The sequence below is a fragment of the Xiphophorus hellerii genome, chromosome 4, assembly GCF_003331165.1.
Source record: "Xiphophorus hellerii strain 12219 chromosome 4, Xiphophorus_hellerii-4.1, whole genome shotgun sequence".
Lineage (NCBI taxonomy): Eukaryota > Metazoa > Chordata > Actinopteri > Cyprinodontiformes > Poeciliidae > Xiphophorus > Xiphophorus hellerii.
Genome location: NC_045675.1, coordinates 12801143 through 12818005, shown reverse-complemented (window position 1 = coordinate 12818005; position 16863 = coordinate 12801143). Strand labels below are relative to the sequence as shown.

The 16863-nt window shown below is 39.1% G+C and overlaps 1 protein-coding gene and 1 long non-coding RNA gene across 2 annotated transcripts in view; one reads left to right on the top strand and one right to left on the bottom strand.

The window, feature by feature from the left end:
* The window catches only part of urb2 (URB2 ribosome biogenesis homolog), a 30573-nt gene that overhangs the window by 6897 nt on the left and 6813 nt on the right, over positions 1 to 16863 (top strand). Inside the window, 6 exon segments of the mRNA XM_032561009.1 lie at positions 365 to 2675; positions 3900 to 4060; positions 5053 to 5161; positions 5475 to 5476; positions 10806 to 11048; positions 14797 to 14893. Coding sequence (XP_032416900.1) covers positions 365 to 2675; positions 3900 to 4060; positions 5053 to 5161; positions 5475 to 5476; positions 10806 to 11048; positions 14797 to 14893 — 2923 coding nt within the window.
* Positions 2966 to 16666, bottom strand: LOC116718793 (uncharacterized). Its single transcript, XR_004338990.1, has 3 exons — positions 15390 to 16666; positions 6256 to 6261; positions 2966 to 3223 (listed from the first exon to the last, which is right to left on the bottom strand). It is a non-coding gene; the product is annotated as an uncharacterized LOC116718793 (long non-coding RNA).

The window sequence follows — 16863 nt, the reverse complement described above, 5'->3', positions numbered from 1 at the left end:
ATTATTTAATATTGATGAAAACGTTCTAGATCCACTAGCAGATTATTTCACTCATAACTATGGGAAAAATGTTGTTATAAGTGAAATAATCTGTCTGTGGAACTAGTACTTTTTAAATCAATAGTAAGGAATTATTGACTCCAAACAAGCTCCTATATCTTGCTGAAAAGTTACTTGTAAGGTAGTTTTGTCTTCAGCTGTACTAAGATATTTGCACTAGAAACTAGACCAAAAACACTTTGTAAGATTGGGTGTTTTTTGCAGTGTAAATTTGATTTATCCTCATCCTATGCTACATCTAAAATGTTGAAGTTAAACTACTTGTTTTTACTCAGAATAACAGAATGTGTTTGTGTCTGTCCAGCTGATGGTGAGCGCTCTCCTCCAGACCTACGCTAAGCTGCGGCAGCTGCCTCATCTCTTCTCTTCGCTGCTCTCTGTGATCTGCCAGCCAGCTCCGGACCAGCGCCGCCCCCCTCTGCTCTCCGAAGGCGTGTCTGCTTCTCTCAGGTTTTGTCTCCTGGACTCGTCGCCTTCTCAGGTGCTGGAGATTTGCTCGTTAGTGTTACAGAACGTCAGGACCCATTTACTGCCCGACTTGGTCAATGAGGAGTTAGCCGAAGAGGAAATGGAGATAGACGGACACCAGAAGAAAGAAGCTGCGTCTCTGAAGCTGCGCTGCCTCTGTCAGCTGCTTCATGTCGTTTTGATCAACCTGAAAACTCTCGATAACTCGTCTCCACTTCTTCTAGTCAGGCGGAGCAAAGCCTTCATGGAGGAGATGCAGGAGATGATGAAAGATCTGCTAAATATGTCTTTAAAATCCGCTCCAAAAAAACTTAAAAAGAAAGTACTAAAATGGGAACAGAATACCCAGGAGGCCATTCTTCTGCTCAGATACACCTGGGTGGAAGTGGACGCTCTCTTCCACATCCACTGCAGCAAATACATGTCAGTGGATTCATTCCTGACTGCTGTGGACGGGACTGAAGGGTCTCCGCTGCTAACCCACCTGGAGGCACTGATATCAGGTGCGTTCCTACCAACTCGTCTCCATCCGACTCCGTCCTGCAGCCCCGTGAGCTGCTTGCTGCTCAAACTCCTCACCCTGCAGCAGATGAAGAAGGTTTTACTGGACAGAGCCTTACTGGGTGAAAGCAGCACCACCGCCCTGCTAAAGACGGCGGTCCGGTTTATCGTGGCCAAGTCGGAGTTTGAGGAGGAACCCATTGGAGATGATGTGTGGGACGGTCAGATAGGCAGTGTGAATGTCAGCACTTACCCTGCTGCTCACTGGTTTGTTGTTGTGTCAAACTTGCCTCTACTTGTTCTCCACATGAGCGAGGAAGATGTCAGAGACGTAGCAGACGTGTTGGTGGGCTCGTTGATGCACAGAGACGTGGAACGGTCCGGAGATCAGCTTCCTGGAAGTCTGAGTTTTTCCTCCGTTTCCTCGCAGCTTGCGTTGAGCAAAGTTTTTCCAGAGCTACCGTCGGTCTTCTCTGCTACAGTTCGCTCCATCGTTCGGAGGATCATTGACGTTCTCAGAGTGGGACTTACACCCAAACGTAGACCTTCATTTGTGATGGTTTATGAGAAAGAAACCGGGTCGGTTCCTTCTGGATCAGATCCTGTGTTCTCGCCGCTGGTCGCCGAGGCCGTAGTTCAGGATATCTCTGCGTCTTTTAAAGCTGGAGAGGTTTTTGTTCTGCTGACAGACACGCAAACCAAGGAGCTCCTCGACTTGATCCAGATCTTATTCAACCTCAACCCAGATGGGATGAACTCTGAGGATCTCTCCTCCATCTTCCTCCTCCTCTTCTTCACGTTTACCTCCACCTCCGTGCGTCCAGAGCCTCCTGAATCTGGAGGGGACGCTCTGTTCTTCGGGAAGCTGCTCCGAACTCTGACTCGCCTGCTGGAGGGAATCGGCTTCCCGAGTGTTTTGAGGCTCGTCCACGGCGGGACTCTTCTACAGACCGCTCTGGCTTCTCTCCTGCGGCGCTGCAGAACACCTGCAGTCATAATCACCTCTGATTGGCTGGATTTAGTCAGCGCGGCGCAGGGCTTCATAAAATCATTAGTTCAGCTGATTATAACCAGAAATAGCAGCGTTAGACTCAACCTGGACCAGGTTGGTTCCTACTTGACCAGTAAAGAAATCTTAAACGAGCAGCCCAGTTCTGGAGCGTCCATGTTTGTCCATCTTTTCCTGGCTTCTCTGACTTCCTTCTCCCAAGCAATGATGTCTAATTTGGGAAGAAACAAAGCAATAGATCGGACTTTAACAGAAATACTCACTAGGGTCACTTCTTTGCTGGGACCAACTGTGGAGTCTGCTCTGAAGCCCCAAAGTGTCTTTTCCGAGGCAGTAGCCCAGCCAGCCAGCGCCCTCGGTCAAGCCTTTGTTGTAGAAGTTGTGACGGTGATGCTGCGGAGTGAAGTGGCATCACTGGAGAACAACGGTACGCTGACACACGGTAACCTTTATGAAGCCATCTGCCAGCAGATCCTGAGAGAAATGAGCTCGGCTCCGAGGCCCATGGACTTCCTGGTGTGCTCGCTCCGTTTCCTGTCAGCGTTTTATAAAGCGATGGAGAAGATGAGAGAGCAAGGAGAGGCGATGGAGGAGCTCTACGTTCAGATCATCCAGAATGTGGACCACCTCCTGAAAAGTAAATGGAACAAACAGTCAAATCTTGTATCAAATGTAAATTCAAATGCATAGAATTGTGTCGAATAACAAAAGTTAACGACTGAAGGCTAATTTTTTTTTTATTACAGCTAACAAACTCTCATCTCATGGTAATACTTTAGAATGAGATGTACTTTATTGATCCCCAACAGAAAATTGCTTATTTGTTGACAAACTAATCCATCCAAAGTATTAAAAAATTAACCATAAGTGATATAAAATTTATTTTAAAAAATGTAAGTTTGTCATCATACTAAATAAGTCACTAAAGATGACTTATTATTCTTTCTTGAACAGGTTAGGATAGATCTGTGGACTGTACAAAACATGCTCAATACATTTTGTTCATAATATAATTATGTAATAATATAATATATATATAATATAATATAATTCTTAGATCATGTGATTTTAGCTGGAGTTCTGTTTGGGTTGCTAGATAAGGACGGAGTTCAGCTGGGGTTGCTAGGTAACAGGCTGGCTTCTCTGGGGTTAGTAGGTGAAAGGTCAGTGCCTGCTGATTTGTGACTTTACACGAAAGTTTTTTTTAAGCGCTTGAGCTGATTTTAGAAGCAGTTGAGACACAAATGGAAGTACAAAAATGTTAAAGCTACTCAACATTAGTAACTTTTATTTATTTTTTAAAATGTATTTAATGAATGTGGCCTAATAAATGGGTTTCTGTGCCAAAAGAGATTAGGATAATATGGCAAACAAAAAATTATGACAAAATGTGTTTTCTAAAGGAGGAACTTCTACTACCGCTTACAAACGCAGAGGTTTTTACATTTATTTTAATTCAAATTGACATGCTTTATACCAAATGATACCTTGATTGTAGCATTTTCCGATTACTGTTTTTGGGTTTTAAATTACTGGCTGAAGGCAGACCCATCCGGGAACATACGACCCTTTAGAACCTGTGCTTCCTAAACTGGGTCTAATGAGCCAAACAAAGCCCTAAAACTCCTAATTTGATTAACATTTTCAACCAAATTAAATATAATCTTCATTCAATCTAGAGAACTGGTTCTGTTTTTTAACACAATACAGAAGCCAGTTTTAGCCTTGTATCTTATTTTAAGTGGAACCTATAGATAATCAGACCCAACAGCTATTCAATCAGTTTCAAGGTTAGTTTATTCCACTCAAATGTCTAGGTTATAAAAAAGTAGAAAATAATTGACTTTTTACTTGTTTTCAGCTCCGTGGTTGTCATCCACTGACGCTGCTAAGCTGCAGCCAGAAGTGCAGGACCTGTTGCGCCACCTGGTGGAGAAAAATACCACAAGTCAGTTCAACATGCTTCTGCTGATGATCAGAGAAGGGCTGGATGTTCACAAGCTGAGGGCTGGAAACTGGAAGGTGAAACTGAGCAGAAAGAGAGATACCACACATTGGTGGTTTAAATTAGTCTTGTTGTCATTATTGCACATTGCAGCTTCTTAAATGTAATGTTTTCTCATTGATGTTAGACAGAGTGGGTTTTCCACCTGAGCTAATTTAACTGTAAATATCCCTGGTATAAATTAGATAGGTTTTATTTTTCTATTTTGCATTTAATCCACTTTAACTGTCTATTGTCATAAATCGAGATTTTGTGTGATTGGCTAACACTTGATCTGAATACAGAAGTATGACTGCAGCTAATGATAGTTTTAATAATTCATTATTGATTAATCAGTTACAAAATGGCAGTTTTTCATGTAAGCCTTTTTTCGTGCCATTAAAAATGGATATAATTCAATTCCTTTTAAATAAGAAAATAATGATATTATCTGAAGCTTAATCATTTGCAGCTAAAAAATATACTTATAAGATTCAACATGTGAAAAGCTTATTTCTGCTTGACTTATCAGTCAAGCATGTTGAGCTGATTAAGCGATTGATAATTAGATAGCAAAAGGTTACAAGAGATTTTATTAGCAGCATTTGAACCAGGTGAAGCTAAAACTTTCCCACTTGAGGAGTTCTGGGAAAAATTTACAAAGTAGTTAGTTTTTTATCTTAAATTCAAGATATACGTATGTTTTTGACGTAATTACTGCTCTGAATGTGCCAGTTCTTTTAGTAATTGGTCTTTTTTGAGTTAATATACTCCAATAAATGGGTCAGCCGTAAATCCGAATTAATCGCTTCAATCTTACTCTATTATTTCAGAATTGACAGTTTCTTTGAAATCTTTGCAATCATAATGTTTCAGACTTTTCAACCTGAAGATCTCTGTTGGAGTGTTTATTTTTATGTATTTGAATGCAAAAGCATATTTTGAGTAGAAGATGCCATGCACTAAAACTTTCCTCAAATATTCAAAAACTCAAGTTATTCGAAGTTTTTTTTTTTTTCCTGTTTTGCAGGAGGTGCTGTCAGCAGTGATCACCGTTGAGCTGCTGTCCAGCTGTCAGCTGCCAGAGACCTGCTCCAAAGCGCTGTGGCTCTTTGCGCCGCAGATCATTTCTGCGAATGGTGGTAGGAAAAAAAAAACACATCAAATCTGGCTCCGTAGAAAAAGCTAAATCTGAAGGAATAATACATTAGACATGTGAGAAAACCACAGCATCCAAAACCAAACCTGAAGGTTGTGACCAAAGACAAAGAAGATGAGAAACTTTATAAACGTGTAAATTAAATCTTAACGTTGGTGCACAAAAAGCTAGAAAAGCAAACTTTATACAAAACTTTTAAATGAAACTGTCTTTGGTGTCACATTAGACAGTAAGGCTGTGACAATACCCTGAAATCACGGTTCTGTGCATAATCAGGTTGCAAAGTAAAAGAGTGGTCTTATTTTAGAGAAGAAGAAGAGGAAGTAAAAGTAATAATATAAGCAATCCCAAAACGACACAAAAATATGAACTTGCTGTGACTTTTATATATATTTTTATTTCTTCTGTGCCTTCTGTACATGTAGACTATATTGAAAATTGTGGTTAATTTGCAGATGGTTTCCCATACATGACATATAATAAATAATTAAAAGTTTTTCATAGGTAGGTGAGTAACTAGAAGCTAGAAGAAGTGAAACTGCACTAGGAAGAGATGTTACATATGAGGATGGATTTCATACATGAGCTGTTTTAAAATCTTTTACCTGAAGTCAAAAGCATTTAGTTTCCTCAGAAGATGAGTACTTTGAGTCTTTTTGTTGATCTGGTTCACATGCTGAGAAAAGCAAAAGAGAATCTTCTCCAGGTCTTTGCTGAGGTATTTAAAGGACTGAACCTGATCCAGTGGCCGGCCAACATGATAATCAACATGTAAACATGACCAGGTCATGTTGACGAAACACTCTGCATTGCGGATGATGTTAATGAGGAATTAAGACTTAAAGGTAGTTAATGTTCTTAGAGATGCTGTTTCCTAAGAAGGTTACACATTCAAAATAAGAATATAAATATATATGTAACAGGGTTTTATTTTAACATTATAAATGAGAAGTTTGTCAAAATGTGCTTATTTATTCTTTGAATTTACTTTGTTTAGTCAACAAGTTGTTTCTTCAGATATTTATTGGCGTTGCTGTTACGCTGCTCTTGGCAGTTGGTGGTTACCATAGCAACCAGTAACTGACGGCTCCTCCCCCTTTTTTTCTGCTGCTGTTTGTAACTGTGGGGCAGAAGCTGCTGGACTGATGTTAACCACCAACTGGAGCTATAATGAACCTGAATGTGATAAATCATATTTTATACAAATAATTAAATGAAATCAAATAATCAAAAGTTTCTGTAAGCTACAGTAAGTTTAATTTTGTCTAGGGTCCACTTAGAAGACCCATGTGCAGCCAAACAGCCCCACAATGTGATGCTGCCAGTGCCACCACCATACTCTGGTAAACAGAAAAGCCTGGGTTCAAATTATGGCAATGCCTCCAAATGTAAAAGTCCTGACAAGGGGAACAATTCAATAAATGAGCCACAAACATGTTCTTTCCTTTGCTATAGTGTGTATTGAATGAGTTACTGTTGCGTACATGCATACCAGTGACGCAGGTCTCATTATGGAAAAATAATATATAATGATAAAATAATTTATATTGCTTTTTTCAGCCTGTAGTTTGTACTATGAAGTATTTATTTTTCATTTAGCTTAACTAATTTTGATTATTTTTTCTTCTAAATCGCTGAATTTTCGCATTTTCCCATTCAAATGCTCGGAAGCGCAGCCGGTGAGGCAGCAGCGAGCTGAGCTTCACCTGGGATTGATCAACCTCTGGCTAACTGCACTGGCTGCCACTCTATGGGAGCATGTTCCTCCTGTCTGTTCGTCGCCAATAAAATGGTTAAAAACACTTAATATATAAATGGATTTTCCATAATTTAGCTTTTGTACATAATGTACAGTGTTTTTTGTCACCAACTGTGTGTGTAACGTGTTTTGTGTGCTGAGGAGCGATCAGAAATGGCAGAGATCAGATTCGAGGTGAGGCAGGCAGTTCTCTTGCCTCATGGCAGGGGGCGCTCATGATCCCAGACATTGTGACTCCACAACTGCAGCGTAAGAGACAGTAACAGCGAGCTAGCCACACAGTAAAACCAAGTGTTGCGATATATTTATGGTTTTCTCCTCCTACCACAGCAATCACTTATTAATAATAGTAAAATAAACATTAAACCTAAAACCACGCTACTGATTGAATGTTCTGCTCTTTGAGTGGGATCATTCACTTGATCAATCAAGTGAATGATCAATGAATCATTCACTTAATTCACTGATCAAGTGAATGAAAAACGTCATGGAAGTCAAGAAAGAGAATAAAACTATTTTCTGATATTAAATCTGAGTAGTAAGACAAGTATTATACTATGAATTATATGGCTTCCAACCATAAAATCATGTTGAGTTTCCTGAAAAACACCATAAAGCTCTCTGCAAAATGGAGGAAGAGGTTGTTAGGTTAGCTATGAAATCATATTCACCTCTTTTATTTGCTTTGGTGATCAATTTTCGGTTAGTACAATTGCTTTATGGTCTGTTAAGAGTGTTGTCATAATTTCTGTTTGGCAATGCTCCGATTGTCAGCCTTTGCTTCGGCAATCTCCTGGTCCTTCTGTTTTAGCTCCTCAGAGACCTTATGATTGAGTGCAGGTTGGCATTCAGTTTCAGCTGTCGATGCATCCAGCTCTTTTTTATATCTCACTTCATTTAAAAAGAGCTTGCATTTAACTTCATCCAGTTCCTTCTGTAGCAGGTTCTTCTGGGCGTGGAGGAATTTGGCTCTTTTAGCCATTACGTATCTCAACCTCCGCATGTCGATATCTCTCATCCCTGTGTTCCTGCTCCATTGTTTGCATTTGTTCTCTAAGGGCTAAAATATCGACTTCATACTTCTGAACTATTTCCAGACTTGCGTCTTTGGCTTGCTGGATGCATCTCTCTGCCTCTCTGGAAGCGTCTTGCATCGAAGCCATTTTTTGACAAAAAGTTTCATTCTCAGCTTGTAGCTCTGCAGTAAAGCATTTTGTTGATTTTCGCCATCTCAGCATGAGATTCTTTGTCGTCTTTCAGCTCCCACTCCAGATGTTTTAACCCGTTTCTTAAGGGTTAAAACATCTGTTTCGAATTTCTTGGTCATTTCCAGGTTTGCCTCTTTGACTTGGTCCAGCTCGCTCTGGAGACATGTCTCTGCCTCTCTGGTGGCGTTTTGCAGGGATGACAGTTGTTGACGAAGAACCCCTTTTTCTCAGCTGCTAGACCTGCATAAAGTGTCTGGTTCATCTTCAATACTTCAGCATGAGCTTCTTCGTTGTCACTTAGCTTCTTCTTTAACGACTCTGCTTGTTGTACCAGGACTTTAACAGAAGTTTGATAATTGCTGTATAGTTCCTGGTATGACTGTCATCTTCTTCAGCTCTTCCTGTAGATGCCTCTCCTTCTCTGCAGACGTCTTTCTCAGCAGTGCCATGGCCTTCTTCATTTCTGTACACTGAGCTGTGTTTTCACCTTTTATCATCTTAAAAAACTTCTTGTTCGTATTTGTTTGAGAGTTAGCTGTTCTTTCTATTTCCAGCTCTTCTTGTAACGTTGCCACCTGTTCTGACAGATTAATCATATCAGTTTCAAGCTTAGCAAGGACTTCTTGATATAAGGCCGTACTTTCCTGCATCTCTCTCTGTAAAAGTGCCTCTTTTTCTTGAGAAGATCTTAGCTGATGTTGGAGGGTTTTGTTTTCCACGAGGAGCTCAGAGGATAGGATGTCTTCACTGGCATTTGATCCTTTTTTTGCCTCACTGCATACGCCAATGTCATTTTCATTAAACCTGCATTTTTCTAGCTTGAGGTTTGCGTCATGCAGTTCTTTTCCCAAGTCATTTGTTCTTTGGTGTACCTCATTGAAACAGTAAAGTCAAGTGTTGCGATATATTTATGGTTTTCTCTACATATATATATATATATATATGTAGATATATATATGCTTTTGGATCTTGTAATCCTTTTAAGCTGTGTAAATAAACCCAGGCTTTCCCTCTTTAACCCTGCAGCTGCTGGAAGACACCCAATGGACTCTGCGTTGTGTTTGTGTGAGGGTGGGATGTGTTCCGTGCAGGAGAGGAATCAGACAGGCGGCTCCTCGTTGTGGGGAGACTTTGGCGCGTTTATTTCGTTCACCTTACAGGCAGTAAACACTGTCAGCATTCAATCGTTTTTTTCTTTTTTATAAAATAATCAAACATCACCAAAACAAAATGCAATTTATACTTAACAGGCAAACTGAACAAACAGAAATGGATCGGTATATTAATGCACTGTATATTTTACACCGAGCTAGCAGAGCTGCTGCTTACCTTACAGGCAGTAAACACACTGTAAAGAGTACGGCAGTTCGCGCGCAAAAATCCCCTGCGCTACGGCGTCTCCGGCAGGACAAACATGTCAGAATTGTGCAAGTGCCAGCAATTACAGAAAACAACAGCACCCCCTTTTGGAACATTTATGCACTGCTTTACACACACACACACACAACACACACACACACACACATATATATATATATATATATATATATATATATATATATATATATATATATATATATATATTATATATATATATATATATATACAGACCAAAAGTTTGGACACACTTTTAATTCAATGAGTTTCCTTTATTTTCATGACTATTGACATTGTAGATTCACACTGAAGGCATCAAAACTATGAATAACACATGTGGAAATATGCACTAAACAAAAAAGTGTAAAACAACTGAAAATACCCCTTATATTCTAGTTTCTTCAAAGTAGCAACCTTTTGCTGTGATTACTGCTTTGCACACACTCTGCATTTTCTTGATGAGTTTCAAGAGGTAGTCACCTGAAATGGTTTTCACTTCATAGCTGTGCCCTGTCAGGTTCATAAGTGGGATTTCTTGCCTTATAAATAGTCATGAAAATAAAGAGAACCCATTGAATTAGAAAGGTGTGTCCAAACTCTTGGTCTGTCCTATATTTCCAGGCTGATATATAATTTCTTTCTGAAGAAGAAAAAAATAATTTTTTGAATGTTGTATGTATTTAATACAACATAAATATAAAACTTTTCCATCTTTTCTTCTGTGTCTGTGGTTGTGACAGTTTCATTAATAAATTCTGTCGTTCTAATGGGACTAGAAGGAAGTTATTCAAACTTCTGTTTCACTCAGGAATATGCAGTCATGAGTTCAGAAATCTGGCGTAAAATCAGTAAAATGAGGCTTTATTAAGAACTTTTTTAAGGTGAAATCTGAAAAAATGATTAAAAATCTTGCTGCCTGAGGGTTTTTTTTGGGTTAGACAGAAGTAAAACCACACAGAAAGGCTTTGTATGACACCACGGAAATAAGTGACAGGACTCTCAGATCAGCAGCTTTACTGTCTGTGTACTGGAAACGCAGAAACTATTTTAAATGACACAGGCAACTTAATGACCTAAACATTTTTGTGAGTGTGTGTGTGTGTACTCATTGACCTTTTCTACTGAAATACAGACACAAATCATGTAGATTATGCTTTTTGATGCTTTTGGATCGTGTAATCCTTTTAAGCTGTGTAAATAAAGTAAGGAGGAAGCCTTGACTGCTGGATATTTGTCTTATATTTATTTTTTTACAGTTCTTGTCTCGTTCTGTGTTGCAGTTCTTGGCGAGATCGGCCAGCCAGGACCTCGCTCTGACCCTTCGTTTTACCGTTCCCACGGTGACGGCGCTGACGTCACTGTTGCGCCAAGGCGAGGGACGCATTGCCAACCCTCAACATGTGATTCTGGTTCTTGGAGCGCTGCAGTCGCTGCCTCTCGACCACCGGAACCCAAACGTTTACCACTCTGCCTTCCTGGCCGTCCACGAGGCGCTGTTCGCCATCATCAAATGTCATCCCCAGGTAGATGGACACAAAACTCTGTGTTTATTGGCTTTAAGGAATAAAACTAGTTATCAGGTAGATCTAGACAATATGGCTTAATAGTAAAATATCTTTCTTACCAGATCTGAAAAAAAAAAATGTTACTCAAGGCTGAGAATCAGATGGCTGATTTCACACACTATTAAAGCTACGTCACATAAATGTTTACACTACAGGGCAGTTTCTCCTGTCTGAGTCTGTAAGGACATGGTGAGATGTGGGTTAAAGAAAGAAGAAAAACTGAACCAAAAAACCTGATTTTAATTTTAACTGATTTCTTTTTCTTCTTCTTTTTGTTCATTTTAATTGGTGGCTTTTATTTCATTCATCCCTTCTGTTCTACGGACTGAATATGAGGGCCAAACTATGAGAATTTTTGTTTAATTACAAGAATGCAGTCATCATAATAGCAGAAAAATTACAAGAAAATTTTATTTTAATGAGAAAACAGATCTGAAGTTACCATCTCAGGTCACGTGGTTCTTTCTTTGAAATAAACAGTTGTTTGCGCTATTAAATTCACATTTTGCTCATTTGTATACTTCCTTTGGGTCTCAATTGCTTCTTAAAAAAAAAAGCCCAAGCACTTAAAAAAAAAAAAAAAGAAAGAAAAAACATCCAGTCTGTTCTTTGGTGTCTAGAAAATTTAGAAAAACTCTCGAACAGGGATGTCAAACTCCAGTCCTCAAGTGCCGATGTCCTGCAACTTTTAGTTGTGCCTCTGCTGCACCACCTGAATATAATATAATTAGGTCATTAAGGCTCTGGAGAACTGATCTACACAAGGAAGGAGGTAATTAAGCCATTTCATTCCAGTGTTTTGTATACCTGTGGCACATCTAAAAACCGCAGGACAGCGGCCCTTGAGGACTGGAGTTTGACACCTGTGCTCTTGAATGAAGCATCAGAAATCAGCAGGCAGTGCCCGTTACCTAGCAACCACAGTAGAGCTCAGGCCATCGCCTAGCAACCTGAACATCAATACAAAGCAGGGCTGATCTGTTGACTATTTTTTAATTAACCAACTAATAATTGGATGCTTAATAGATTTTTTTGTGCAGAGTTAAATCAGGTGAAGCCAAATCTGTCACTTGAGGAACTCTGAGCAAAACATATTTACAGACAAAGAAGGTTATTTTATCTTAGATACAATTTTAGAGTAATTACTGTTGTGTTTGTGTTGTTCTTTCAGCAAATGGCTTTTTTTGAATCTATATAGTCAAGTTAACAATCATTACTAAATTGGTTGTTTGAATAATCGATTAATCACGATTAATACAATTAATCATTTCAGCCCAACACCACATGTTCTGTAATGAGCTGTGCTCAGAAACTTGTGGTAATTTCCGCGTTTCCAAGTAGTCACAAGTCAAGTTAGGCCCGCTTTGTTCCTAACTACATATTCTGCTGTTAAACTGAACCCGCTGCACTATGAGCACTATCTGAAACAATAAGCAACCCGTTTATTTTGGATGTGGAGAGAATTTCAGATGAAGAAATGCTGCAGGTAGTACAGACCTGTGCGAGTAACTTTGTGTGACAAAGATAAACAAGACGGACACATGAGGCTCACCTCCAAAATGAGTTTCCACAGCGCTGGACTTTCCTCCAAACATTAATGAAGTTGTTGCCAGGAAACAAGGCTGAGCATCTTCCTCTTACAGCAGGGCATAAAGGTTGGAGAAAAGAATTAAAACTGTGAATTAAAACTCTGTTTTTTGTTCATTAATATTGTTTTTTTTGTAGTGGTGCTGGAAAAGTACCTTGAAAATGCTTGAAGTTTACGAACCCTGAGGCGTTATCCTCTCCTTAGAGACAGAACCTGGTCAGATTCACAAATCTCTCTTTTTAGAGATTAATTGTTAACGTAAGCTTAAAAATGTCTGTGTTTGTGTTCTTGATGTTAAGACTCCGTACATATTGCTGCATTCTGCATAAGAAACCAGTCGTTTGCTCTCATGTGTTGGAAGTGAATTTAGGTGCTTTGAATCTATAATATGATGAAAATGTGCTATGTGTTGCCGCTGAGCCCTCAGGACACTCCACTCAGGAATTTCACTTCCAACCAGAGGATATTGCAGCTCACTACAGTTGCACTTCACCAGCATGGAAACCTTGTGATGTTCACATTTTCAGCTCCTCTACAAGTTTGCATTTTGCCCCAAAGGCTCAGTTAAAAAGAACATTTTCTCCTGAAACTGAAACATTTAGATTATAACCTCACACAATAGCTTTTGTTGCCTTTGTGCTGATAGGATTTCTTTTTTTTAAAACTCTATAAATTGTTTTTCAAAAACAAGAACTGAGCAGAATTGAAACTATGCAGCTGCTATGAATTAAATGGGCCAGGAACCAGTTAAGTGTTGTCAGATGTTTGCGAAGAGAAAATACACCAGAAAAGGAGAGGAGAAGAAAGAAAGCGGAATAATTTTTAAAGAGGAAGAGATGTGGAAATGAGGAAGGAAGCCGGAGATGAAGGGTTAAAGTGCTTGATTGGATCAGGACACAGAACAGGGTCTGGTCCAAAATGCAAAGTATGGGCGTGTTGTAGAGAGAGGAGACTGTAGTGGGTTGGCATGAAGCATGTTTAAGTCAATGGAAACCAGTGCTGAGCTCCAACCTGGGCCGGTGACTTCATCCTGGCCTCGTTTATATTCTTCCTGTTGCTCTTTACCTCCATCTGTCACAGCAGGAACGAGCTTACAGCTCGGTTTGGGCCAGCAGGACACTCTCGCATCATAACTTTTAAGTAGAAAATACCAACTGTTTCACTGTGTCAAAGTATTTCGTCGTCTATTTTTTTGTGTTTAGTCCTGGTTTAAAAGCTAACGAGGATTTGTTCAATTGAATATTTTCCCACCACTTCTACAAAATCCTGCAAATATTAGCGATATCTGTTTAGCTCTTTGTTAAATTGTTATAGTTTTTAACTAAAGAGGAGAAAAACATTACCACTAACAAAGAACAGTGCACTTTGACTTGTCACGATAACACGTTGTACTGGACGATAAATTATCCCGGAGGTTATTGGGATAAACAGTAATATTGCTTAGGGTTTCCCACAGTGAATTATAAGCCTGGCGGGCCTCCAAGCTTTACTTGTGCTCCCACCAGGCTTAACATTGTTTATTTATTTCAGGTTTTGTTATTTTTATCATTGCCTTTTTTAAAGACTTTATTGTTGGTGTTAAGGTATTCATCCTCCAGTCTTCCAATAAGGCATAACTATCACGTGATATTTTCAAATTTCCTGTCAACTTTAAACATTTTTTAACTCAAAAACACGACGGGCCGCTGGATGAATGTCCTAGCGCCCCGAGCATCCGGGGTTTTCTGGGGTAAAACCTGTTGTTGTTTTGAGACCATTTTCAAATAATGTAAAGTTAACAGCGTAATAACACATTCTCAAAGATCAATAAACTTTCAATTTTCATGAAAACTTATCAGTGGAACTGGGAGACATTTTAAATATAAAAATAAAACAACAGAAACAACAAATAAAAGTGAATTATGAAATTTGTGTAAACAAAATTATCCTTCAAAAAAAGTGATAATTGAGACCGAAGCACAAGACTGATGACTTTTGTCATCCAGTTTTGGGTATGAAGAAGGAAACAATAAATCATGCAAATTGGAATTATTGAGCTTGTTTTAATTTATGAGGTGATTAATTGATTTATTGGGACAGGCCTAGATGCAGTCAATTATTGCACTTGTGTGTCTCCAGGTGATTTCCAGGGCCGCTCCATCCTTCCTGAATGTCTTCTATCGGCTGGTGTCGTCGATCATGCAGGAAGGTCGGCAGAGAGGAGACACTGATCCAGGTACCTGAACCCGATGTTATTCACACATCGCCTTTCAAACGCAGGACACATTAGAGGCGACCTATTGCACTTCCTTGAACAAGTTACAGTTGTTTAAGGTCTATAGCTTAAACAAAACATGTTCAGTACATTTTTTGCGCAAAATCATTCTTAGGTAATGAGATTTTAGTCTGATCAGTTTTTCCCATTTTGAGCTGTTTTAGGGCCTCTCATCACTCTAAATCTAAACAAGCTGCTGCGGGAGCCATGACCCCCGACTCAACATTTACACTCCTGGGAAAATGGCTGCCAACACATGCGTAGCACACAACCGTACATTTTTGAAAAGCATAAATGGAGTTTCCTGCTCAACCAACAACAATGCAGCAAGTGGTTTCTGAATGTTAAGTCAACATCAAAACACTTGTCTTTTCCAGCAGCCATTGTACATTAAACGTGCTGGAGCGCTGCTTGTGTTGCTAGGTAGCAGTGGAGTCCCCATTGATTGTGACTTAACATTCGGGAGGTTTTTGAAATGGCTCGTTTTCTAGACACCAAAAGTCATTAATTTGCTGCCAAGAAACATCTGGGTGTTTTGTTTTGTTTTAAAGTGCTTAGGCTATTTTTTGAAGCAGTAAAAACCCAAATGGAAGTATAAAAATGTGGAAAATGTGAATTTTATTTTAGGTGTTTAGATGCAGTTAGTCAGGATGGGGCGCAGCGCTGCTCACCCCCTCTTTAGATGGTACTCAGCACAGAAATCTGCTACATATTGTAATAATGTTCAAAAATAAAAGTTCTTCAACTCACCCTGAGAAACTTTCCTCCTGTATCTTCAGGCTTTCATTTTTGTGATCTGGTTTTAAGCCATTTATACATTATTATTTTTAAACACAGTCCTTTGGTAAGCTAGCTGCAGCGTAGCACTTTGAGCTAACGTCACGGCAAATAAATGGCTTTTTACATGCAGTGCCTTACAGACCACCAGTAGTACTGACTGACAAGCCAGGCAAGAAGAAGAATAGTCAGAGAAATAACTTAAAGGCCACACTTTTCAGATTATCCATCCATGCATTTTCTGGTCCTATTTCATCAATTAAAGTTCATAAATGAATTTATGTGCGCAATTCTGTAACTGATTACTGTGAAATGATGTGATGTTCTTCCTGCACAGCATCACAGACTAATGTTCAGCTGCTGCTTGAACATGATTTATCCAACCACTAATTCAGGCGTTTTCACTTGAGAGTTTGATGAAAAGCTGCTAGCTGCTGAGGTAAATCATGTCCTCAAGACTTCAAGGTGAAATTGTTTCTTTTGATTTGAAGCAAGTGAGCTGCCAGTGAATTACTCACACAGTCCTGGTCTGGCCTGTGGTTTTCTGTTCATGCACTTACCGCTGGGCTGCTGCCTCTTTATTTTAAGAGAAATCTCTTGTTAGTCGCAGACATAACGTTTTTTATACGCACAAGTCGGAGTACGTATGAAACATACTGAGAAAGTATTTTCTAATCTTCTATTTCTGAAAATTGCATGACTTAACCAGCTGTGTTTGAGTCTTTCACTGTGATTTTAAACATTAAAGGACCTATTTTACAAGATTGGTACAATTCAGATGCTTAAAATCCTTGAAAATGCTTGAATTTCAATCAGGTGTTCTCAAGGTTTGAAAAGTGTTTGATTTCTGCATATTCAAAATGCTCAGTTTTATAATAAACTGCATTCAAACTCTTGATTAAAAGCCTAAATCTGGAAACATTTACATTTAATTAAAAGAACAGAATACTTTTTCTCACTGCCTAAAATGAAATCAGATTAATTTTTTGCTGTTGTAGCTTATTAGGTATATATTAGGTATTTTTTGTCCACTTGTATTATTTTTTTATAAAGTTTGGTGCTGGAGAAGTTTTAAAACTTACCTTGAAAATGCTTCAAAAGTGCTTGAATTTTGCTGTGTGAAAAGTGACTTTGACTTTAAGAAGAGGAATCCT